General features: G+C 49.0%; 1 protein-coding gene across 11 annotated transcripts in view; it reads left to right on the forward strand.

Moving 5' to 3' along the window:
- Positions 1-25,939, forward strand: part of Arhgef7 (Rho guanine nucleotide exchange factor 7) — a 113,985-nt gene that overhangs the window by 69,124 nt on the left and 18,922 nt on the right. For all 11 annotated transcript variants that reach the window (XM_031339061.1, XM_031339064.1, XM_031339057.1 and 8 more), the window contains 11 exons: positions 5,632-5,726; positions 5,958-6,053; positions 10,592-10,714; positions 15,419-15,557; positions 16,200-16,259; positions 16,850-16,996; positions 19,064-19,150; positions 20,914-20,992; positions 21,167-21,306; positions 23,662-23,886; positions 25,636-25,729. In XM_031339061.1, the coding sequence (XP_031194921.1) occupies positions 5,632-5,726; positions 5,958-6,053; positions 10,592-10,714; positions 15,419-15,557; positions 16,200-16,259; positions 16,850-16,996; positions 19,064-19,150; positions 20,914-20,992; positions 21,167-21,306; positions 23,662-23,886; positions 25,636-25,729 (1,285 nt within the window). The remainder of the gene's footprint in view (positions 1-5,631; positions 5,727-5,957; positions 6,054-10,591; positions 10,715-15,418; positions 15,558-16,199; positions 16,260-16,849; positions 16,997-19,063; positions 19,151-20,913; positions 20,993-21,166; positions 21,307-23,661; positions 23,887-25,635; positions 25,730-25,939) is intronic.

Consider the following 25,939-nt stretch of genomic DNA (forward strand, 5'->3'; position numbering starts at 1 on the left):
GGCAGGCAGGCAGGCAGGCAGCAGCAAGCAGGCAGGCAGCAGGCAGGCAGGCAGGAGGCAGGCAGGCAGCAGGCAGGCAGGTAGCAGGCACTGAGCAGCAGCTGAGTGCTTACCCCTGATCCTCAAGAAGGAACGAGGGAGAGAGGGGGAGGGGGAAAGTAGAGGAGGAAGGAGGCTCACACTAACTGGCATGGCCTTTTGGACCCTCCAAGCCTGCCTGCCCTCAGTAATACGCCCATACCTCCTCATCCTTACTGGGGACTGAGCATTCAGACATGAGACAGGGAAGGACATTCTTATCCTGTGACCTTGGGAGTCTGACAGGTGATCTTTGAGGGACCTGCAGCATGAATCCCTGACTCTCCTGGGAGTGCCTCACTTCTTGTGTCCTAGCCACAGTTTCTGGGGAAGTTGGATACCTGCCAGCTCCTCTAACACGTTTTCTCCCTACTGTTTCTGTGTAATTGCTTGTGTTATGTGGCCCAGGATGACACAGGCTACAGTTTCAGGTGGCATCAGGAGCCCAGCATGAGGAGGGAGGGAGGGAGGGAGTTAACCTAACCCCAGGGAATGCCAGAGACCTCCTGACTTAAAATGTCCCTCAAAGAGAAGCCTCTTGAGCTGTTAGTGGCTGGGTGTTAGGTGATGGGGCAGGCAGTGTTTCTTCCTACCTAACTCAGAATTGTCATAACCTGGGAGGTTCCTTCCTATAAAGGAAGGGAGCAGGGAGGCTGCGTGTCTAGATGTAGACAGTGAGCTACTTAGCCGGGTTGGGGTTCAGCTGTGCCCGAGTCCACATAACTAGTGCCTAACTGAACTCCGTGTGGGTGTGAGTGTGGGCAGCTGCATCCCTGAACACCACTCTTGACATGGATTCTTTGGACCCACTTTTGTCTGGTAAATCTTTTTTTAAATGTTATTTTTCTTATTTAAAATTATTTATTTTTATTTTATGTGCATTGGATTTTTGCCTGCATGTATATCTGTCTAAGGGTGTTGGATTCCCTTGAACCAGAGTTAGAGAAAATTGTGATGAGTGCTGGGAGTTGAACCCAGGTCCTCTGGAAGGGCAGCCAGTGCTGTAATCTCTGGGCTGTATCTCTCAGCCCTTTATCTGATCAAACCTTAACATTTGGAAGAAGTGTCTCTCCCAAACTTAGTAGAGTCCTGAGTTAGAAATACTGTAGTAGAACTGTTTGCTTTAAAAGGGAGATATTAAAGCACACTTGTCTGCCAGTTAAGTAGATTCTAGGTGTCAGGTTATTAAAGGCAAGTGTAAATCAAGATACCGTCTCAGTTTCTTTTCCTTTTCTTGTAAAGTGCCTGACAAGAGCATCCTAAGGAAGGGCTTATTTTGGCTCACAGTGTCAGGTTACAGCCCATCCTTCGTGGTGGGGAAGTCTGAAAGCAGAGGTAGAAGCAGCTAGTCATGCTGAGTTCTCAGTCAGGAGAGAGTAATGAATGCCCTGCTTATCTCATTATCCTTTATAGACAACCTAGGGTCAGAGCTCAGGGAATGGTACCACCCACAGTGGGCAGGTCTTCCCACTTCCTTAGCCCAGTTGAGATAATCACCCTTTGTTAAGCCCAGGAGGACAGTTGAGATTTGCCCTCACACAGTTCAATCAGTGATGTCAGAGTGGGTCCCTGCTGTCCCCTAGAGGTACAACACCCCATTCAGTCAGTGATGTAGGTCCCTGCTGTCCCCTAGAGTGACAGAGCCAGTAGGAGCCTTTACAGCTGCTTATTTCGCCACCACTTTCTTGCTCACAGAGCACACAGACTGCTTGTCAGACACTAAGTTGTGACTAGAGTCCAACTTAACAATTCACGTTTTGAAAATTCAGATCGACTGGCCTGGCAGTGTAGATATCAAAGCACACTTGTCTGCCAGTTAAGTAGGCTCTGGATGCTAAAGGCGTGAGCCCCTGGGTTTGGATCCCCAACATCCATGTACAAGCCAGGTGAGTGACAGGGAGGCGAGACAGCTGCTCCCTAGAGCTCACTAATAAGCTAGTCTCCCTAGCTGAATCTGTGAGTTCCAGGTTCCTTCTCCATCTCAAAGACCTAAAGTGGAAAGTGATTGAGGAAAACCCACATCTGTGCACACATGCACAGCCACACAAACACACAGAAGCCTGAGCTCCGGGGCTCCATGGTGTGTGGTAGGATGGTTGGCAGATAGAGACTGTTTAGGATAGGATAGATGCCAGTTCACTTGCCCGTGTAAGTAAGCTAGGCTTGTATTGTAAACATTCAGGTTTAGTTGATGGAGGATCGTAAGGCAGTGACCTAATGTCTTGTGTTCTTACATGTCAGTTATTTTATAGCTGTTTCAACTTTCTTACAGTGCTGAGGATGGAACCCAGGGCCTCAGCAGGCTAGGGGGTATTCTGTCACTGAGCTACACCTCCAGCCCTATCGATTAGTTATTTTTAAGGAACACCCAAGTGTGAGGTGCCAAATGTGCCTTTAACTGCTTCCCTTGAAGCCAGCTCCTGTGTCTGCCCAGTGTGGGAGTTGGTTTGTTTCAAGGAGGAAGGTCTTAGGGACGTTTGTGTGGCTGCCGAGGGTGCCCGCCCTCCTGGGTGGCACTGTTGTGTGACTGGACAGCTCTGTGTCTCGTGACTCAGGGCCAGCCATGCCGCCTGGGGCTTTTCCTTTGGCCTTCTTCAGCACTGTGGGTCACACAGTCTGCATCTCCCTGAACAGTGCTCTATCCTGGGTTCCCGGGCATGGTGTGATGGAGCTGTGTCCCCTGAGGTGAGGTCCATGGGGTCCTGCAGCAGCCAGCACGTACCTGAGGCGCAAAGAGGAGAAGAGGTGAGGCTAGTGACTGGCAGACTTAGGCCAGGTAGGGTGATGAGGCTACTAGGTCAAAAGGCACTTAAGCCCTCCCGGGGTGGTGGTGGTTGGTGGCACTGTTGTAGGCAGGGAGTGGCTCTGTGGCTCTGTGTTCCTGTGCAGACACCATGTATCTTGCTTGTCTTCTGGGGCGTGTTGAAGACTCAGTAGGTGTCTGCAAGCAGTGTGCGGTACTGGGTACGGGCCAGTAGTTGGAGTGGAGCATTGTGGAGAGCTTGCTTCTGTCTGGCCATTCCCTTGGGAAGCCTTGGTGTGCATCTACAGCTGTGTTCAGACTGTGGCTGAGGAAGGCACAGTGTCCTGGGGTCTCTGGACCAGGTCTCTCTAGCAGTGTTCTTCTTTTGCTCATCGCCTTGGGGGTATGTTAGGTTTTTGAGGTGGGTCCTGCTCACGTCTCCAGCCGCCCCTCTCTAAGCATTGGTGTAGAGCTTCCCTTACACATCCTGGGATGATCCTTTTCCCTTCAGACCCAAGGCTGCTTGTTGCTGCCCTCTTGTTCTGTCACTTTTTGAGAACTGTGTCTGGTTTACATGATTGTCTCTGGAGCGGTGTCTGCAGTCAGTGTGCTTCTGTCACTAGGCCTTCGACACTTGGGTTCAGTGAGTGTGTCATAGCAGGACATTGTCAATTTGGGTGCACCATCTAGATTTCCCCACAAAGGAATGAACTCCCTGCGTGGTCCCTCCCCCTCCTGGCTGTCTCCCAGCTGTCTTCATGAATAAGTCCATTCAGGAGGAAGCCAGTTGAGCATCCATGGACAGAGTCTGTGGTGTTTCTTCTTGGGGTTGACTGTGTAAGCTGCTTGTGATGCTTGTCTGCTTAGGGCTCCTTAGATCTACAGACAGCACTGAACTGAAGAGCAGTCAGATGGGGCATGTGAAGTTTAAACTCAGTCAGATCACCAAAAGTCATGGGCAGAAGATGAAGTCTTGTGGTGTTGCCCACCCCTGGCAGTGTGTGATGAGTTAGAGGCATGTGTGGGCTTTGTGAGGCAGCAAGCACACGCATCCAGGAAGTGCTCAGAAAGCACACTGTGACCTGCTTAAAACAGCCCTGGCTGTCCAGAGGGTGGGAGGGAAACGGCTGGGAAGGGACTTCCTTCTTTGGTGGGAGGCCCTGTATGTACATCTCTGATTTCCACCCTTTAGGCCTGGAGCTGCCCTATAGGGCCAGTGACAGAGAGACCCACTGTCACTTTTTGGCTTTATAGTTCACCAGGTGTTGAACATGGAAGGAGCTAACTGCTTTGAGAAGGAAACTTTGTGTGTATGTATGGGAGCGGGTTAGGGAGGTGTCCTGGGTCTTAATTTCAGGGACTTGGGCTACCAGGGACTATGTTCCTAGTTCTTGCTCCCCCCCCACCCCCATTTCTCTACCTGTGCCCCTCCCCCCTTTGTTTATTTGGAAATAGCATATGCTATTTGCCCATTGCTACTCATGCTGGCTTTGAACTTGCCTCAGAGGTAGGGCACCCCTTAAATTTGTAATTATCCTGCCTTAGCCTCTTAAGCAGCTGAGACGACAGGTGTTCGCACTAGGCCCCAATAAAGGACTTGTTTTCCAGGGGTTAAAGACTACTGTGCCCTAAGTTAGCTGCTGGCTGCCAGGACGGCAGTGCTTGTGGCTCTTGGCCCTTAGGAGCTCCAGACCTTCTGTCCTGCTGCTCAGGGGCCTGTGGTGCTGGCGGTCTCTGGTGGGAAACACTTGCTTAAGTTCATCTGTTTGGAACTGTGTTTGTCTGGAAATTTTAGGAGTTCAGTAGTTTTTGCTAAGTTTGTTATAGCATATGTTAATATGCTATTTGGAACTTTTTAAATTTTAGAGTTAGTTTATACTTACTCTGCTATCCTTGAGAAGAATAAATGTCTAAAGATGCATGGTTTTCATAGGCCTTGTATCTTTAATGCATGTTGTGTGGGGGATGACCCAGGGCATCCCACTGTCTGATGAAAGTCTCTGTTTCCCACATGTTTATGTCAGTTTTTAGATCCAGTCAAGGATAAAGTTCATGTATTAAATTGGGGTATGTCTTACATGCAGGTTAAGTGTCCCATGACCTCAGTGCCTGGAACCAGGAGTTTGGGGGATATTTGCATAGACTTCACTGGTTTGAACATTCCTAAACTCAAACTCTGAAATGGTCCAAAGTGTAAGCCGCACAGCATCATGGTCGTGCTCACAGTTTAATGCTCTTGATCACTTGGGTTTGGGTTGTTTTGCTTAGGGATGCTCAGCTACATACAAGCATGAATAGGTTATATCTAGTTCAGTGAGCTTCATCAAGTGTGTTGACCCAGGTAGCCTTGTGCTCAAGTTTGAATTCAAAGCCAGTCTGTCTGCCACTCTCCTCTGTCAGTCATTGTAGGTTAGTTTTCTGCTCTTAGACTAGCTGCGCGAGTTATGTTTGCCGCACTTGGTGCAGGCTTTTCCTGCACCATACAGCATTTTAAGAGAGACATCTGCCCCAGGTGCTTTGAGACTGTCTACAGTCTGTCCTTTGTAATTTAAGTAGGCCTGGCCTTGCTTGTCCAAAGATGGAGTGGGCATCCACAAAATCTAGACGTGCCTGTTGTCAGTAAGACAAAGTCAGACCTCTGGCCTTCATAATTCATCACCTAGGGTTAGTGGTTAATAACCACAAAAGAGTAATGCCAGTAAGTGTGTTAGTACTGCATGTCAGCAACAAAGTGTGACTTGCTTGAACTTATAACCCGTGTCAGATGCCTCTTGCCGTGTCAGTGACAGTCCTTTCTTTACTCACCACAGGTGCTACAGAACATCCTGGAAACAGAACATGAGTATTCTAAGGAACTGCAGTCTGTGCTGTCCACCTACCTGCGGCCACTGCAGACCAGTGAGAAGTAAGTTGGCCAGAATGTGCATTTGTTGACTGCCTGCTGTCTGGTCCCCTCAGTCTGTGTTTGCAGAGGAGGGAGGAGGGTGAGGTGATCGGTGCAGGTCAGAGTGCCCTCTTGCTGCGGGCACAGCATCATGTTCGTCAGACTAGGGCCCTCAGTAATGTTTTGTGGTAGAAAGGCAGGATTGAAGTTAGACCACTGACAGTCTTCTTCTTTGGTTTTTCTTGGCCTTAGGTTGAGTTCAGCAAACACTTCCTATTTAATGGGAAATCTAGAGGAAATATCTTCCTTCCAACAAGTGCTTGTGCAGTCCCTGGAAGAATGCACAAAGTAAGTAAATGGCTGAGAGCTTACAAATCATATGTGTCTAGTTGGTATCGAAAGCATAATTTTAGAATTAACAGTTCTGAAGATAAAAGCTGGTTTTTTTTTTTCCTTTAGGTAGTTTTGTAATAGAAGCTGCAAACTAGGCTGGGTTTATGACATGGTTTTAGCCTGGGAAAGACTTCAGGAGAGTGAGAGTTTAAGCTAATGGCTGCTCAGGGGCAGAGGCAGCTGGCCAAGCGGTACTTGAACTGTTTACATGCCGTGTGCTTGCTGTGGAGGGTGGCTTTTTCCAGTGTGGTCTTCTAGTTTGGTGTTCCTCTGGCCTGCAAATAGCCATGTGTGGGCAGCATGCCTTGGACTTACAGAAGTAACCACAGGGTTATTTCATATATGTCCTTTATGTACTGAGTTCCTAACATGTGCCAGGTAGTAACCTCAATGTTTAGGTGTGTTTCTTCATTAACTCCTTTAAATGACCTATTGAGGGAGGTGGGGTTCAAGAGACAATTGGGGACAAAGAGCAGTGGGCTAGAACGCAAACCAGTGGCCTGGCTCCCTCCCCACAGTGGAAGTGCCCACTGATTCTGAGATGATGCCACCCCACCCCGCTCCCCACCCGCTCCCCACCCGAGACTCTCTAGAGCTGCTCTGCCTCACTGTTGGTGGTCGAGTGTTCTCAGAAAGCCGTAAGCTTTCCTCTAACATAGTGTTTCGTTTGACAGGGTTCCTTTCTTATGATTCACTGTATTCCTTCTAGATGGCATAAAGACCATCAATACCAGCGACACTGATGTGGGAATGTTTACTGTGGCTTATTAATTTGCTTCTATAAAAAAATGAATTCTGGGGCAAGAGAGATGACTAGGTGGGTAAAGCTGCTTGCCCCTAAGTCAGAGGATTTGAGTTCTGTCCCCAGGACCTAACTATATAAGAGACCTGATCTCTCCACAGGGATCATATGTATACGCAAGTGTAAAAACATTTTTAAATAAATTCTGAGAATCTTCATTGGGTCTTAAAAGGGTTCAAATAAGATGTATAGAAGTTTAGAATTTCCTTGTATTTTATTATGGAAAACAACTTAACATTCTGTTAAAATAGAACTTCAAAAGTTGTTCATTTTAGAGATAATGGGGATGTTATTGAACTAAAATACTCAGTATGGTAATGACTTGTGTCTCCCAATAGTAAAGCTATCCCAGCACACCAGCTCTTGATCCTTGCAGAGCACAGGCTGCTGCTGATCCTTGCAGAGCACAGGCTGCTGCTGCTGCTTGTTTGACTAAATCTTCAGACAAGGGCCTGGAATTAAGAACATTGCCTGCTCTTGCTGAGGACCTGTGTTCTGTTCCCAGCACCCACATAGCAGCTCACAACTGTCTGTAACCCCAGTTCTACGGGATCCAACTCCTATTTTTTGGCCTCCACAGGCAGTCATGAGTTACACAGGCATATATGCCAGCAAAACACCCATACGTATAATGTTTTAAAAAAGAGAAAAATGGAGACAAGATCTTGATAAGGTACCAGGCTAGAGCTGAGTCTCTCTGTAGCCCAGGCTACCTCTGCTCGTGTTCCTCCTGCCTTAGTGTCATTTGTGAGTGGGATCATAGGTGTGCAGCATCAGGTTACAGAGAATTCAAGGTGCTGCTCTCTTAGGAAGCTAAGGCAGAGGTTTGGGGTGAGGTCCTAAGCTCAGTTTTGAGCTGCTTTTGTGTTGAGGCAGTGTCAAGTCTGCTGTGGACTGGGCCTGGAGTGTGGCCTAAGGCAGAGAGGCAGTAGACACATCATCAAGGAAGAGACACAGCAGAGTCTGGGATGGAGTTTTAGAGCCACCCCCCCCCCCCAACCTGTTTTGTTGAGTTGAGTCTGTGTGCTCTCTCAGATCCTCTGTAGGTAGCTGTGGCCGTGGCTCACACTCCTGCAGTCTCCTCATCCTGGCCTCACTTATGAAGTCATAGTGAAGCACAGCTGGCTGCTGGCCTGGGAGGCTCTGTTCTTCCTGGGCTACCCCTGCCTGCAGCCTGCTCACCACTGGGTGTCACTTCTGCTCCCAGACATTGTCTGCCAGAAGTGTCTCTTGAACAAGGAGCTTTCCACCTGTTTCTCTCTTCTCCATGTCTTTCTTGTCAGGCAGGTGTCTGGCCATTGAGTCAGCTGAAGGCAGAGAGAATGACTTTTGAATGATCAATGAGTTGCATAAATAAAACAGGTTATTGTTTTAGGTTCTTATTTTGTTAAAAAAATTAGATTTTATTTATGTGCATTAGTGTTTTCCTTGCATGTATGTATGTGTTCTAGGTATGTGCCTGGGGTCAATGGAGGTCAGAAGAGGGCATTGGAACCTCTGAAACTGGAATTACAGATGTTTGTGAGCCTCCATGTGGGTGCTGGGAGCCAAACCTCAGGCACATCTCTTGCTGGCTCTGTGGTACAGCCCAGCCTCGTCCACACCTGATAGGTGGCTATGAAAGACTAAGACTTGCCCTTTGCTCTCCACCATCCACAGAAAGAGCCAGGGCCTGTCTGACGGCTTCTAAAGGGGTGTGTTCCCTGGGCAGGCGGACAGCAGGGGTCTGGGTTCCAGTGTTGCTGTGTGGAGTGTATATAGCCCCTAGGGAGCCTTGAGCAGCTCAGCTCTGTGAAGCTAGCTAGTTCAGCTTCTGCTGGCCGTTGCTAGGATTGATGTGAGATGCAGTGCTGCCTGGGTTAGGGCTTACCCAGGAAGTGTGGGGACCACTTCCTGTATGGACATTGGCATCTTCTGCCTTGGCTGTTCTGCCCAGTCCTACAGTTATTTCTTTAATTTGCCTGTGCTTGAGTCTTTTCTGTTTTGGAACTTTGGTGTGGTGCACAGCAAGGTGTACCTTGGTCGTGTACACTGCTTTCTATTCTGCGTTCCTAGGACTCCATTCTCCTGTTGTCTTCTGTCTATTTTCCTGTCACTGCTTTGTGTTGTGTTTTATTTGCACTGCAGGAGATTGATCTCAGACCCTTAAGTGTGCCTAATACACACTCTGTCAAAGTCCTCAACTCCGGCCCTGGGTAACAAATGCTCCATTCACGTCCTCAGCTGTCTTAGGTTTTACATATAGTATCCTTGTTTCTCTTCTCAGGAGCAAATTATAACTTAGATAATTTGATGCTTTCTGAACATAGTCTAGTCTGCCTTCTTTTTAGCTCCATGTCAATTTGTTAATTTTGCTCTTTCTTTTCCTTCCTTCCTTCCTTCCTTCTTTCCTTCTTCCTCTCTCTTTCTCTCTTTTCCTCTCTCTCTCCATTTCTTCCTTCTTTCCTTCCTTCCTTCCTGTCTGTGAAAGTCTTTGTCAGTTTCCCTGCCTGCTGTCTTAGGGTTATTGCTGTGATAAAACACTGTGGTCTAAAGCATCTTGGGGAGGAGAAAGGGTTTATTTGGCGCTTACATGTCCTGATTCACTGACCATTGAGCAAAGCCAAGACAGGAATTCAAACCAGGTGGGAACCTGGAAGTCGGAGCTGATGCAGAGGCCATGGAGGGATGCTGCTTGCTGGCTTGTGCATCCTGCTTTTTTATAGAGCCCAGGACCACCAGCCCAGCGGTGAGACCACTCACACCTGATCACTAATTGAGAAAGTGTCCTTACAGGCCACTCTACAGCCCAGTCCTAAAGAGAATTTTGTCAACTGAGTGAGGTTCTCTCCTCCCAGATGTCTCTAACTTGTGTTAAACTGACCTACAAGCAGCCAGCACAGCTGCTTAGAGCTCAGATAGCACACAGTCGCTCTAGGGGCACTGATGAAGAGTTCTGCTATCAGCAGCTTTGCTCATGTTTTCTCTGGGTCAGAGTCCCCAGAGGGCAGGACATCCTCTTTGCTCTCAGTGTGCTAGGAATCTGGTCGATGTGCATTCTTGGGGCACAGGAAAGTGGGGGGTCCTCTCAGCCCCTGCCTGTAGAATGGTGTCCTATCCCAGGCTTGTCTATAGGATGGTGTCCTATCCCAGGCCTACACTTCTGGGGGATAGGCAGAGCACCTTAGGCTCCCAGTGACCCTGGAATGTGACCCCACCATGTCCAATTGACTGACATGCCAGGCCTCACCACTGCTGTCTACTCTGCATCTCCAGAGTGGATTCTAGTTGGCTCAAACTTTCAAACTTTAGAATCCTGTGACCCGTTGCCGCTGTCTGGAAGTGGAAGAGCTGCTCCTTTCAGCCCTTGGTCCGCAGTGAGAAGAGTCTTTACTCTTGTGCTGCCCTCATTACTACATGGGTAGGAAGCTTCCAGAGACAGCCTTGTTTGTTACCTTCAGTTAGGCAGCCATGTTTGATGTCTTCTAACTTTGTGTACAGCATTTGAGGCTTCAGGACATATTTTCCTCACCATACAGAGAACATGGATTTGGCTAGCTTGGTCAGTCACTGTGGCATGTCAGATCTAGCCATCTGGGCATTGTGGAAGGTTAGCCTGTCAGCCTGTAGGAGTGCCAGGGTCAGAAGAGATCACAGAGCACCTGCCACTTCTTGGTTTCCTCCTGTCTGATGGCGTCTCTCATACCCACAGGTCTCCCGAAGCCCAGCAGAGAGTCGGTGGCTGCTTTCTGAGCCTGATGCCGCAGATGAGGACGCTTTACCTCGCTTATTGTGCCAACCACCCGTCTGCAGTGAGCGTCCTCACAGAGCACAGGTTTGTGGCTGAGCCATCTGGGCCGGAAGGGAAGGAAGGTGGGCAGCTCTGTCCTCTAGCTAGTTCATGGAGCATGTTCAAACACAGCAACGATAAGTTTATTTTCCTCAAAATGAGTGCTAGAACATCTGCTAAGAGCTGGTTCATGTGGTTGTGAAAGAAAAAGGTTCTGAGGCTGTGTCTCCTTAGGCTTTACTGCTGTGAAGAGACACCACAGCAGTACCTCTTACAAAGGAAAACCTTGAACTGGGGCTACATTACAGTTCAGAGGTTAGTCCATTATCATGGTGGGAAGCACGGGGGCAGGGCACATACACAAGCTTGGTCGGAAGAGGTGACTGTGAGCTCTGTGTCTGGATCCTTAGGTAGCAGGAGAGAGAGAGACAGACAGACAGACAGACACACAGAGACAGAGAGAGACAGACAGACCAACCGACCCTGGGTCTGACCTGAGCTTCTGAAACCTCAAAAGTTCAACTCCCCCAGCCCCTACACACAGACTTCTTCCAACAAGGACACGCCACCAATAACGCTACTCTCTATGAGCCTATGGGAACCATTTTCACTCAAGCCACTGCAGGCTGGAAGGATGGCTCATTGGGTAACAGTTCTTCTGTGCAGCATGGGAGCTGCACCCAGCATCCACATTAGAAATGAGGAACATGGCCATATGTAACCCCATCTCTGTGTGGCAGAGACAGGAGGATTGCCAGAGCTTGCTGGCTGCTAGACTGGCTTTAGGTTAAATGAGAGACCTTGTGTCACAGGTTGTGTCAGATAGAGCAGGGTGCCCAGCATCCTTATCCTTCCCTGGCTTGTTCATGTAAGCCCACATCAGACATGTATTTACATATATCGCGAGCACAGGCACGGGCACACACACAACCACACACCCACACACCCCAATAGAAGCAAAGACAAAAGAGTAGAACAAAAGTGGATCCTTTTGAACTCTCCCTACTCTGAGGCCTTTCCTTGCTGGAGAGCCTGAAGGGAGCTGGCAACTGTTTAGGAGGCCACTGAATGCTCAGGAGGTCACTGAATGCTCAGGAGGTCACTGAATGCTTAGGAGGTCACTGAAAGCTCAGGAGGTCACTGCAAGCTCAGGAGGTCACTGCAAGCTCAGGAGGTCACTGAATGCTCAGGAGGTCACTGCATCCTTAAGAGGTCACTGCAAGCTTAGGAGGTCACTGAATGCTTAGGAGGTCACTGCATCCTTAGGAGGTCACTGCATGCTCGGGAGGTCCCTGCATGCTTAGGAGGTCACTGCATGCTCAGATCATCACTGCAAGCTCAGGAGGTCACTGCATGCTTAGGAGATCACTGCATGCTCAGGAGGTCACTGCATCCTTAGGAGGTCCCTGCAAGCTCAGGAGGTCACTGCATGCCCAGGAGGTCACTGCATGCTTAGGAGATCACTGCATACTTAGGAGATCACTGCATCTTTTGGAAGTCCCTGCATCCTTAGGAGGTCACTGCATGCCCAGGAGATGACTGCATACTTAGGAGATCACTGCATCTTTAGGAAGTCCCTGCATCCTTAGGAGGTCACTGCAAGCCATGCTGATGCTTCAGAGAGTGGGGTAGGTGTGAGAAGCAGGCTTTGCAGGCAGAGTGCTCACTTGCACACCATTAGCTGGAGTCTCTCAACCCAAAACTAAAGTTAATATGCAGGATTTCACTTGCTTTGTATGCTACCAGCCATTTCTTTTGAGTTAGGAAAGAGATTGCTGATTGTTTCAGGTATTTTGGGGAGACTCTTGTGATGTGTGCTGGGACTTGAGAGCTGGCATTGTCCAGGTGATGAAACGAATGTCAAGCAAGCTCAGGAATGGTTTCTGATGCTAAAAGAGGCACAGCATTCTTTACTAACACACCAATTTTATTACTGTTGGAAGAAATTATGTGGTTTCATTTGTAAACAGCAGTTGTGTTGTTCAAAGCTATTAATGAAAAAGTATTCATCAGCATCAAGACACTTGTCATTGTGCTCTTTTTTTTGTTGTTGTTGTTGTTGTTTTTGAGACAGGGTTTCTCTGTGTAGCCCTGGCTGTCCTGGAACTCACTCTGTAGACCAGGCTGGCCTCCAACTCAGAAATCCACCTGCCTCTGCCTCCCAAGGGCTGGGATTAAAGGTGTGCGCCACCACTGCCCAGCATGCTTTTTATTTCAATAACTTTAGAATATTCTTAACTGAACATTTTGATGTAAAACTACTGAAACACCAGTAAATACCTTGGCAGAGGCTACCCTGCCTGCCTACAAATCTTGCGATGCCTGGAGGCCGGAGTTGCTACTCCCTGCTCATAGGGTTGTGATAGCACTAGGCCATGCATGCGCTGGTCACTGAAGTAGACACAGTAAGGGTTCTTTAGTTTGTTTTCTGACCTTGGTAAGAAAGTGAGTGGCCTCAAACTCCTTGGTGCATTCAGGTTTGTAAGGCTCACTGTATCCTCAGCTGTCAGACTCCTGCAGTTCTGGGTGGAGGCAGCAGCCTGGACCACTGTGCAGGGAGGGGGCTGGAGGGCTTCACAGTCAGGGCAAGTAGAAGCCAGCACCTTGCCACATTGTGGTCCTTCTTTCTGCCTGAGATGGGGCTAGGTCAGCTTCTCCCTCTCTTTAGCATGAAACTTACATTCAGTTCCACTTCAGATTGACTCATTGAGCTTGCAAGTTAGGAAAGTTTACAAAAACAGAACACAGATACTGTGTTTATGTCTCTCCATACTCTGTGGGTGTTATTGATGTAATGAAAAGGGAGCTAAAGAGCAAGTGATGTGTTCTGTAACAGCCTCTGCCCCCCGCCCCCACCATTGTGGAGAGTGTGCCTGGTCCTGTAGGGTGGAGTGAGAACAGAAATGGCAGGGTACACAAATTCTGGGCAGAGCCTACCTTACTTCAGTGGGAAAGCAGCGTCAGAGCAGCAGAGCTGAGGAAATGCCTGTGCACAGTGCTCTTCACCTCCACTCTGCTATTACCTCAGGGACTATTTGAGTCCTGTCTGAAAGGCAAGCACATCTCAAAATAATCAGGGGAAGGGCTCAGATGAGGCATTACGTGGGGAGTGTCTGGGTTGCCTGCTCAACGTGGCATGCTTAAATGTGCTCTGAATGCCTGGAGCTACTTGGTGTGGGATCCTGAGCCATACAGAGGAGCATACTTCTGAGCTGGGATACGGCAGGATGTGGTGTTTGTGTGCCCTTCTGAGGTCCCTGAGCTGTGAGGGGTCCCCCTCAGCCTCCCACAGACCCCATCCCTCTCCTGAGGCGTAAGTTGGTGATGTGAGCTGTGAGTTCTCTGCTTGGTTACTTCCTTCAGCAGCTCCCTTACTGAGCTGCTAGCCTGTCGGTCTTCCTGCTTCCCTGTAGTGCCGACGCCCGTTAGCGGCCACACCATGCCTGCTCAGTAGATTCTGTTTGATGCCTATGCCTAGTTTTTGACTTTAGAAACTCAAGGTTGTTCATTCAAGTCTGAAAGCTTTGCTTTTTGCAAGCTGGGTGTAGTTTATTGGTGGGGAGTTTTGCCTAGAACATGCAAACCCTGGGGTCAGTTTTGTCCTGCCTTCTTAAGTGTCAGAAGTGTTGTGTCCCTGAGGTTGGGTCTCTGTATGTGTGTATAGTCACCAGTTAATCATTTGTAGGAATCTACCCCTGGGCACCCATTGATTCTGTACATTTGTTCTGTATAGATTTTATAAGTTACTCTGTAAGAACGTATTTTCCACTGGTTTGTTAGTTTTGCTTTCCTGGCACCAGAAGAACACCGTGTGCAGATCCCAAGCAGTTACTTTGGCACCTTTAAATTCACCTTGTTCTTAGGAGCTCTGAGCATGGGGCACTGCAAGTTCCCTGCAGTGAGTAGGTTGTGACATTTCAGTAAATCTGGACCACTGTAATGACTGGGACCCATTTTCCCTTCATGTGGTCCCCTTGAAAGGGAAAGCCTCTGTTAGAAATGTGATTTTGTGGGTCTGGGTCCCATCAGCTGCTCATCTCAGTCACTCCATGATGCTTTAGGATGAGTGGATGGGGATGGAGAGAGCGTGCTTAGCAGGACTCAGAACCTAAAACAAACCTAAGTATGAGAAAGCTGTCCTCAGTTGAGGGTTCGGCAGAAATGGAAGATGCTGGGAAGTGGTCATCACTTGAAACTTGTCATAGAAAACATAGCTGAGTAGTGAAGATGGCTATGAAAAGGCAGTAGAATGTTGAGGAATTATTAATGCTCTAAATGTTGGGCACGCTTGTATCACCACTCTGCGTATCGTGTGCAGTGTGATGCTGTGATGTATCTCCCTCATGCCAGAGCCTGTGTGCCTGGCCCTGTTATATTTTGCTGTTCTGTATACCACTGCTGCTCCTAGAGAATGTGGTCAGTTCACCAGCTCTCAGACAGGCGCCTCACGTTAGGGTGTGGGGACCCTCACACAGGTCCCTGTGGCTCAGGGACAGCCTTTTGCAGCTCTTAGCAGCTTGCTCTCTGGAGACCTCTCATGAAGCCAGCATGCCCAGGTAAAGATGTGCCTTGTGTGGAGAGCGATAGTGGGTACTTTTCACGTTTGGTAACCAGCACATCTTGGGGTGTGAAGCTGTAGCTAGTGCAGTAGGCCGTTTTGTTTTAGAAGAAACTGGCTGTGAAACAGATCTCTGCCTTGTGTTCTTAACTGGATCTTCTTCTCTTTTCCTCCTTGTCCCCACTGCCCAGTGAGGACCTGGGAGAGTTCATGGAAACAAAAGGTGCCAGCAGTCCTGGGATCCTGGTGCTGACCACCGGCCTGAGCAAGCCCTTCATGCGCCTGGACAAGTACCCCACACTGCTGAAGGAGCTGGAGAGACACATGGAGGTGCAGTTGCTCCCTGATCTGAGGCCTCGGGCCATGTAGCCGACCCCTTGTGTCTATGAAACCACCCCAGAGCTTGTCCAGAGTTTGTAACGTAGTGGTTTTCAGGGAGACTTTGTTAAGCACAGAGGTTTTCTCCTCCTCCAGCCCTAGGACAAAGATCTGTCTTTTTACTTTGTCGTGTGCCCATCTACCTACCAAGGGCTCCAGAGAGCTGCAGAGCAACGCTTTCAAGTAGAGTTGGGTGTCCTCTCAGCTTTCAGTTGCAGGCAGTAGGACCAAGTGCTGAGTGGTAATGGAGACTCATAGTATGTGGATTAACAGCTCGCACATCGGCCTGGACTCTGGCTCTGCCTGTGGTTAGGCTTGGGTGTGTCCATAGGTTCTTCACCTTCTAGGGCAGAACTGTCAGAGGCAGCTTTGAGCACTCGTGTGGCTGGGCTCTCGTGAGGCTTTACTTACAGTGTGGCTTGCTGACCCTGTTAGGCAGTTTTGTTCTAACTTAGTTTTCCTCAAGTCTTTTGGCACCGTAATCCTTTAAAAGATAAGCAGTCCTCATACTGAGAAGGTAATGGCTGAACAGTATCAAAATGTCTCCAGGGTATTTTCCATGTGAGAGTTAATCCTGTCTTTCTTTATCCAAAGGATTATCATCCTGATAGACAAGATATTCAAAAATCTATGACTGCCTTCAAAAACCTTTCAGTAAGTGGCCACGCTTCTGACCCTTTCTCTGACGCTCTCATCACAAGTGCATGCTGGGTTACGACCCACTGGACAGAGACACAGGAAACAAGTGACTTGTAAATTAAGTGCGGTGTTTATTGAGATGAAGTAAAGGACATGCATAGCAGTGTCCAGGGCACGTGGGCACCAGAACTGAGGTGATTCAAATTCGAAAGGACACAGTGCGGATGCTGCTGCAGATGTTGTGAACCCATCTGATCCTGGCCTCCAGGTCCAGGGTGTGCCAGTGATACCCAAGGCACCAGTCCTTGTTGTGTGGTCCGGCACACTCCTTCCTCCGTCAGGCAGGGCTCTCTGCTGGCAGGTCCTGATGGAGCCTGAAGGAGGTGTTCTTCTGTTTACCGCACAGTGCTTGTCTTGAGACGAACAGAATAGCCTATAGAACTTAAGGAGTGTATGTTACCTCCTTGGCTTGACTTTATGTACTCCTTATAGTTAAGCAGACATTCAACTGGTACAGAGCAATATAATCGTATACGCAGAAGCAGGGTGGTAAAGGCAAGGTTCTGGAAGCTTGTCTCTGAACACTTGTGTTCTGTGTTCCATAGGCCCAGTGTCAAGAAGTACGAAAAAGGAAAGAGCTGGAGCTGCAGATCCTGACGGAGCCCATCAGGAGCTGGGAGGGGGACGACATCAGGACACTGGGCAGTGTCACATACATGTCCCAAGTCACCATTCAGTGTGCAGGAAGTGAGGTACAAAGGCCCCTCTTTACACCGTGGCTCTTTCCCACCCCTAGGATTTGGTATTCGAGGTCTGGAGGAATGGCGTGTGCCGCTGACAGTATGTAGGAGCCTCACGCTTGTGGTCCACTTCTTATCCTTGACAAACATGAAGAGCTTGTGGTCCAGGTAGAAAGTCCCAGCAGATGGGCTGGTTGCCAGTTCCCATGCACCCAGGACCAGCTTGTTCCAGGGCCGTGTGAACTGAGACGGTGTTCACACGCATGCGTCTCGGCATGACCCTGGCTCACGCTTCTGCTAGTGCTTCACGGCACTGGTTTGTGTGCATTCTGGCGTCTGTTTATGGGAGTCACTGCTCTGTTGCTGGTTTGTTAAGTGACATCCCTCTCCAGTGAATGTTAGCTTTTAGTGTAGAAGAGGAAACAGGATTTGCCCTGAGTTACGGGGTGGACACTGGAAGAGACTGTCCCGTTCTTCTTTTATCATCCTGACCTGAAACACTGAGATCTCTCAGACAGTGTTCCTTAATCACATGATTTTATGTGTGTGGGCGTTTTATCTGGGTGCCTGTTTTTGTACAAGGTGCGTGCAGTGCCCATAGAGACCAGAAGATAACGTCTGGGCTCCCAGGAAATGGAGTTACAGACAGTTGTGAGCTGCCATGTGAGTGCTGGGAATTATATTTGGGTCTTCTGAAAGAACAGCCACTCTTAAACCTCAAAGCCAGCCCCTTGATAAGTGATTTCTGAGTTTTGTGTTAGATAACTGTACAACATTTTCCAAAGTGCCAAGTCTCCCTAACAGTGGTAGGATCATTCCAAAGAGAGTCAAACCTCATTCCCTCCAGAGAGGTCTGCTGGCACTCACAGCCCGTGTGCCTCCAAGAGAACGTGGCAGGAGCTTTCAGCGGCTTCTTAGGATGCACACCTTCCTCATCCCTGCTAGCCTTTGAGTGGATGTGGTGTTGTGAAAAACATGCTTGGGAAAGCTGTTCACTGTGGCTCATGCTGGAGACCTGTCTCTGTCCTTCAGAATCTTTGGACTCGCGTCTCTTAGAAGTGTGTGTTCTCTTTGGCTTTTGTTACTTTGAAGCAAATGCTTTTTAATGTACAAGAACTATTTTTATGTAAGCTGGAAAGGTATTTGAGATAGAATGAGAGCAACATTTACTTAACATTTTATCCTACTTTTCTTGTAGTTTGAAGAACCCACCTGTCCCCATCCCCCATTATTAGCATGTTCCTTTCTTCTGGATGATGTGCGGACAGCTACCAAGTAGTATTCAAAGACACTCCACACAGAGATGGAGAAGGGGGCTCAGTGCTTATGAACAGTACATGTTCTTCCCAAGGACCTGGGTTTGATTATCAATGCATACGTGGCAGCTCACAACCACTTGTAACTCTAGTTCCAGAGGGTCCCACACTTTCTTGTGCTGTTTAGGCTCTGTTCACATGTGGACAGACATACATGCAGGAGGACATTCACACATACATACACAATACAAAGAAATATACCCTGCACTTCTACCTTTCCCTTCCCATGCTTCCCTTCCCCTCTCTCCTTCCCTCCCTCCCTCCCTCTCTCCTTCCCTCCCTCCCTCCCTCCCTCCCTCCTTTCCTCCCTTTCTTTTCACAGGGTCTCTGTTACATAGCTCTTACTGTCTTAGAACTCAATATATAGACCACTGGCCTGAAATACACAGAGATTCGCCTGCCTCTGCCTCCAAAGTTTTGGGATTAAAGGCTTGTGCCATCACACCTAGCTAAATAAACCTTTAAAAAAAAAAGTCTTACAAAGAGCTGGCTAGCTAGGGCTCTTGAACCATTTAGTTACTTTGTGTTTTGAAAATCTAGTGGTTTGTGGTTATTCTTTCTGGTTCTAGTTCTCCAACTGCGCTAAGGTTTAATGTGGAGTCTATGCTAGTGTTTAATGTGGACTTGGTTATATTTTAGTGGCATTTCATATTGCCAATTATAGTTTGGTAGAAATCTCAAGTAGAAATACGGTCTGAGGTCCCATGGGGTCTTGTATAAAGACTTGTGCACGCATTTGTGAACAAATTCTTTTCACTATTAGGAGAAGAATGAGAGATACCTCCTGCTCTTCCCAAGCCTTCTGCTCATGTTGTCTGCAAGTCCCAGGATGAGCGGTTTCATCTATCAGGTAAGCAGAGCTAAGCTGATTGTAGTTTTTGTTTGTGGTGTATGTGACAATTGTTTTCAGGATGCCTTTGACTGTATGTATGCCGTGTGTGTATATGCCGTGTGTGGTACCGTGTCGTGGCTGTGTGTTCTCAGTGTGCTCACATCTGTTGCATCTTTTGATGTGACTGGAGAGAAGTGAACAACCCACATTGTCTCTGACTGACCACATTGTCACTGCAAAGCACATTGCTCCCCTGGGCTTTCATGTTCCATTCTGCCCAAGGTAGGTACAGCTAGGTGCTGTGGGCTAAGATCTCCAGTAAGGGGTATGAACACCGGCCTTGTAACCTCACCATTTAACCTGTTAGTAAACTTTCGTTTAGTGTCTTGGTTTGTCACCATTTCTTGGAGAACATTTGAGAGTTGGTTGTAGGAGAGTGTGAGGGAACTCTTTTCTGTTATTCCCCATCATCGGACTAATGGTGGGGGTATTAGGTAGGGTCTGGGAGATGCTCTCAGTAGGCCTGTCTCAAGAACTGGCCAGCCTCCACATACTACTCCAGGGGAAGTTGCTGCTTCACTTGCAGCCGGCTTTTCTCTGATGTGTGTGTTTTATGTTGTCCTGTGGAAAGTAGATGTGGCTTGGTCTGCCCCTAGGAGGGCTAGTCACCACAGTTCCAAGGGAGCCTTTACAGATAAATGGCAGAGCAAATATGCGTGGGAAGATTCAGAAACCTGAGGCTTCCACTGGTGAGGCCTTCTGGGTGGTTGAGTTGCCAGAGTAGCAGCTCCCTGTTGAGAGGTGCCTGTTCCTGGCGCCATTGCATTCCCCAGAGCCTCAGCATAGGCTGCCACTTGTACAGGGATCATCTGCTGTTGCTGCAGTGTGCCCCTGGGGACCAGGGCCATCCCCCCCCCACCGCCGCCCCCGCCACCCCCCGAGTGTGCTGATCATCACCTCCAGTGCTAGTTTCTGTTGGTGGAACACTAAACTGGCCAGCCCCTGGGAGGCCAAGGCAGAAAAATCAAGATTTTTGAGGCTAGCATGGGCTACATAGCAAGAGTTGTCTTAAACCAGAATCCCCACTGGCTTCAGGGAAGCCAGCTCTAAGAGGAACTGTGTCTCCACAGCTGAAGATGAGCTGCTGCAGGGAAAGCCGTAGCTCTGTGGGGCTTCTGGGAGCTCAGCTTCTTGTCCTCAGCCATGGAGGGCTCAGGCCTCTGCTGTGCTTTCAGCCTGACCCTCAGCTCTTTGGACTGGGTGACTCTTGTCTGTTTGTTCGGTTTGGTCTATGTTTATGTGGCCCAGGGAAAGCATTTACAGTTTAAATGAGCTTCGCCCCCTTTCTGTTTTTCTCAGCTGACATTTCCTGCTTTGTTGTGAATCCCCCCCCATATTACAGATAGACTGACTGCCACTTAGACACCCTGTGGCAACTGTTGGACATCACGGCATATTTTTTGTTGACAGAGCACTGCACACTTGTCTCTCACTGTATGTTCTTGTCTCCGTTTCTCATCAGTTGGGCCTTCAAACTCCTGTGAGCACTCTGTCATATGCCTTTAAAGCAGCCACTGTGCACCCTGGCCCTGTCTCTGTCTTCTACTTGTAGAATCACTCACTGGGTTAAGATCCTGCTTTGCTTCAGTTTGTGTTCTTGACCTGGTTTGATTGTTGTTTAAGGTGGTAGCTCTTTTGTACATTTAATTCTGTGTGAAGTCATTTAATGTGTGTGGTACCTTCTTTATTAGGAGAACATTGTTTTGGGGGGTCTTTTGTAGGGAAAGCTGCCAACAACAGGAATGACAATCACAAAGCTTGAGGACAGTGAAAACCATAGGAACGCATTTGAGATATCAGGTAATGCATGCACGTTGTGCCAGCGCCCTGTCATGGGAGGAGAGGCAGCCTGTCCTTGGAGTGAAGAGCCTCACTCAAGGACATGTCACATGTATGTCTGAGGGTGTGAGAGGTGGCTTGAGTCCTGGGTGTGCACATGTGCTTGTGTGCATTCACTGTGTTCCTGCTCTCTAGGGAGCATGATCGAACGGATTCTGGTGTCCTGCAGCAGCCAGCAGGACTTACACGAGTGGGTGGAGCACCTTCAGAAGCAGACGAAGGTCACCTCTGTGAGCAACCCTCCCATCAAGCCCCACTCGGTGCCGTCACACACAGTAAGGCTACATGACTTCTTCTCGTGCTCTCACAGTAATGGCCTGTGTTGGGGCTGTCAGTGGATGCAGGATTCCAAACCCTGGCCTCCTGCTCCTGTGGGTGTCATCACAGAGCAAGCTGCCCCAGGCACTGCGTGTCCACTCTACTCTCCAGCTCAGTGCTGCTTAGAGCTACTTCAAAGGGTTCCCACTCACCCCAGAAGCCACTGGCCCTGGCACTGATGGTTTTCTCGGAGAATTTTAAACTCTACATAAGTCATTCATAAACAGAAAAGCAAAAGAGAGGTGCCAACGGTGTTGAGAAGGCATCGACACAGTTCCCAATTTCCTTTTAGAGGCGGCAGGGGTGTCGGTGGGAGAGAGGGTTCTTCCTTAGCACCCAGAACACACAGCATACAGTGAGTACACTGGCACACACCTGGGCTCCCAGCATGTGGGAGACGGGCAAGACTTGAAATTTAGGGTCATCTGTGGCTTTCTGTTGAGTCCAGCCTGGGCTATTGGAAAACCTGACTCTAAACAGAACAGAGCATGTTTACCTTTCACCTGATGAGGACTCGGCGGCACTGTGGTCTCTTAGAGGTACAGATGTCAAGACACACTAACACTGGTGTGTCAACTTTGATTTCGCTTGAGAAGTTGGTATTTTAAAATTTAACCATGTTATGTAAAGACTTGGCAGACCTTTAGATGTGAACTCGATGACACAGTTTGTGAATGTGGATTTCCCTTCTTTCTGTGCCTTTGGGATACTTTCTGTCATTCTCCCCTCAGTGTCATGTATAGCGTCACCATAGTTACCAGCCATTGTTAATTATCACCAGCACCCCTCTACCATGTGGTTTGCTGTCCACTCTGTCTCACATCAGGGTCCAGTTTTCTGGTCTTGCTGTGGTATCTTCACAGTTGGAGCTTCAGATGCCTGGCTGTGTTAGCTACCACCTCAGTCGATATGGCTGCGCTCCAAAGTTTATCTTTACTTCAGAAGGTCCTGAAGAGGAGGCGTCTGGGAATTGGGGGTGTGGCTCAGCGGTAGAGCACTTGCTTGATGTGCAAGGTGCTGGGATCCATCCCTGGTAACACCAAAATAATAAAATAAAAGCACTTAGCTTCTGGGGGCTAAGGTTACCCCAGGAACACAGGCTGCCTGCACCTGCCACACAGACTGCACTGTGTGTGGGCTGCCAGCTCTTTTAGTGGAAGCCAGAAGATCCCATGGCAGAGGCAGCTATGCAGTCCTGCTGTGGAGAAGGCAGTGTCCCTCGCGTGCTTGTGTGAGAAGTCCTGCTCTTCCCAGGAGTTCCTCAGCAGTTTATGTAAGCTTTCTGCCTGGGACAGAGTTCTGTCCAGCATCAATTAATCTCTCATTTTAGTATCAGGCATAGCTCTTCTTTTCCAAGGAAGGAGAAATAAGCCATTGTTTAATTATTACCAGATTACTGCCACAAGGGACGTGGAACACAGCTCTCTCACATGTAGGTTGCTTGGTTTCAGAAAGTTTATTCTATAGTGGTGCTTTGAGTTTACCATGAGCCAGCAACTAGTGGACAACCTGGAGACCTGGAGCATTGGGCTCTGGTTTCAGCTCTGTGGTGCCCGTCACAATCTTAGGCTTGTGCCCAGCCAGTGTTCAGTTCCCAGGCTACACAGCGGCCTTCTGTAATTGTGCCGTAATTGCATTAGCTGCAGGAGGTCCGGGAGCTTATTTGAATGTTGCTTATTTTATCAACATTTTCATTTCATTGTCAGTGTGGTTGATTTGGGGGTTTTCTATGAATATAAACCTTATTAATAACATCCCCCACTGAAGAATCAGATCTCAAATTGCTCTGCTTTTAGTAAAACAAGCTGAGATTTTAAGATAAACATATCTTTATTTCAGATATTAACATCCTCCTATAAAGGCCAAATGGTTTATATTCCTGGCTTCACACAGCTCTGACAACTGGGTTTGCCCAAGCAGGAAGAGCCACAGATGGGATAGGCCTTGCTGCAGCGCCCCGAGAAAAGTTCCTCCTTTCCCCCCTCTGACAAGGGACAGTTCTTGCTCTTGTTCTTCTGTTAACAGGTGATAGTGTATGTCCCACTATATTCCAGTCAGGGACCTACATGGTAGCTTTTTAAGTTTGCTTTGTTTTGGTTTGGTTTTAGTTTTTCTTTTGGTGAAATTGTGATGTGTGTACTAGCTCCTCATACATAGCAGCTGATACCTATATAGGGTGTGGGTCTCTCAGCCCCATATCTGCCCAGGGACACGTGCTGGGCTCCCATCCCTTGGAGCCGTGTGGTTAGGGCCTTCTGACTCAGTGGCCTCGCCCATCTCATGCTCTCTGCTCTTGCTTTTGTGCCTGGCAGCTTCCTTCCCATCCTCTCACTCCATCCAGCAAACACGCGGACAGCAAGCCCGTGGCACTGACGCCTGCGTACCACACACTCCCCCACCCCTCTCACCATGGCACCCCACACACCACCATCAGCTGGGGACCCCTGGAGCCTCCGAAGACCCCCAAGCCTTGGAGCCTGAGTTGCCTGCGGCCTGCACCTCCCCTCCGGCCCTCAGCTGCTCTCTGCTACAAGGAGGTGAGGTCCTGCAGCCACTCAGACTGCCGCTGCAGTGAGCATGCCTTGACATCTGTGTGTGAGGTCTGCACTTAGCTACAGTAGTCTTTTTGCTGACTTCAGAAGTGAAAGTCTTGTGTCTATGTTTATGATGTGAAGACATGCCCCACCCATGGCATCTTCAGAACCAAGAGGGTCTGTCCTTAGTTTGTGTCGTCCCCTTCTGCTATAAGGGCCAGGCGTCACCTTAAACATAACACCCCTCCAGCCCTCTGTGCACTGAGCCTGAGGTGCTCCTGAGCGAACTTGCAGGCTGAGGGCCTCACCTGACTGCATGCCATTCTGCTGTGCCTAAGATCTGTCCCAGAGTCCTGGGGCCATTGGAAGTAAAGAGCAGGTTCCCTATGAACGTGAGGGAGGTGTGGCAACCTTCCTCAGTCTGCTCCTGCCCTTTCCTGCATGTGAGTGCAGCCACCATGCACTTTACCTTCACTAAATCTCATGCGCTCACCTAACCCTGCTTTCACCTGAGGAGCTCAGCACTGCTGAGTGTGAGAAGCCAGGTTAGCAGTCGGTGTGAGCCTGAACATGATGGCTCATGCCCGAGACACACACTGAGAAAGAGTGATTGGAGCAGGTCCTGCTGGGCAGGTGTGCCTGTGTTTGGGGGTGGGGGGGTTGTCCAGTCCACAGTACAAGTTTTTTGGAACCGATTTCTGCTCAAGGTTCTCTTTAGCACAGGAGGTTTGAGGCCAGCGTGGACCACAGGAGAGAGCTTTCAGAACTGAAGTCCAACGTTTTGATCACATTCTTTCTTCTGTCCAACTCCTCCAAGACCCTTCCCACCTGTGCCCACCAACTCCTCCAAGACCCTTCCCACCTGTGCCCACCAACTCCTCCAAGACCCTTCCCACCTGTGCCCACCCAACTTCCTCCTCTTTCTCACACTCTCAGACAATAAAAGGAAAGTCAGAACAAACAAAAACAAAGAAACAAAAAACAAGTGTATATTAAAAAACAAGACAAAATACAGAGTCCATTTTGTGTTGGCCAACTCCTTCTGGGTGTGGGCATGGTGGCATATGCCTTTAATTCTACCATCCTGGATACAGAGACAGGAGAATCTCTGTGAGTTAGCTGTGGAAGAGATAGGTGTACAGGTCTGCTCTGCTCTAGAAGTGCCTCACCCCTCTGACAGCAGCCGTGTGGGGGCAGGTGCCTGTGCCTATTCATCCAGCGTTCTGTGTACATACTCCACTTTTCCCTTAAAGGGAAGAGGCTGAGGTTGCTGGCCACCATCTATCACTCCTGTGCTCAGAGCTGGGACATGAGAGTAGCCAGCAAGTCCCGTCTTCAGGAGTCTGTGCTCAGCCATGGGTTCCCTGCCTGCACCCTCTGCTTTTACTTTGGGGTTTTGTACTTTGCTGAAAGAATCCTTACTTCTCTTCCCTTTTAAATAAACTAATTTCCCTTCACTCTCTACCCCAGAATGGACAGCCCTGCCCTGGCTCTGTGGAGCATGTGACTGGGCCGCCTGTCCTTTTCTCGGCACAGGCCTTATTGCCGTGTACACTTATGGGGTCTGGTTTTGTTAGCAGAAGGGTTTTCATTAGCGCTGAGGCCGGTTGGTGAGGGATGGTAAAGGGTCGTCCTCTTGGCTGTTGGCTTGTATTTATGTTGGCATTGGCAGAGGACATGGAAGAGCTGGTGATGGGGGTGAGAGGTGCTTGGTGGTGACCGGCTGGTGTCATACCTTCTGTGTTTCCCTAGGATCTCAGTAAGAGCCCTAAGACCATGAAGAAGCTGCTGCCAAAGCGCAAGCCCGAGCGGAAGCCTTCAGACGAGGAGTTCGCTGTGCGCAAGAGTGAGTGCCCACCGTGGGATCATGGCCACTCGTGCCATGGCCGTGGCAGTACAGGGACAGCAGGGCCTGCATGTCCACAAGTGGTGGTGGAATGAGCAGTCCTTACATGAGCTGTTCCTCCAGCCTCACTCCAGCCCTCCTCCTCCATCAGCTGCTCCTCTAGCCTCACTCCAGCCCTCCTCTCAGAGGGCTTGTGGTTTTCCTGTTGCC

This window comes from Mastomys coucha, unplaced genomic scaffold (assembly GCF_008632895.1).
Source record: "Mastomys coucha isolate ucsf_1 unplaced genomic scaffold, UCSF_Mcou_1 pScaffold22, whole genome shotgun sequence".
NCBI classification, from domain to species: domain Eukaryota; kingdom Metazoa; phylum Chordata; class Mammalia; order Rodentia; family Muridae; genus Mastomys; species Mastomys coucha.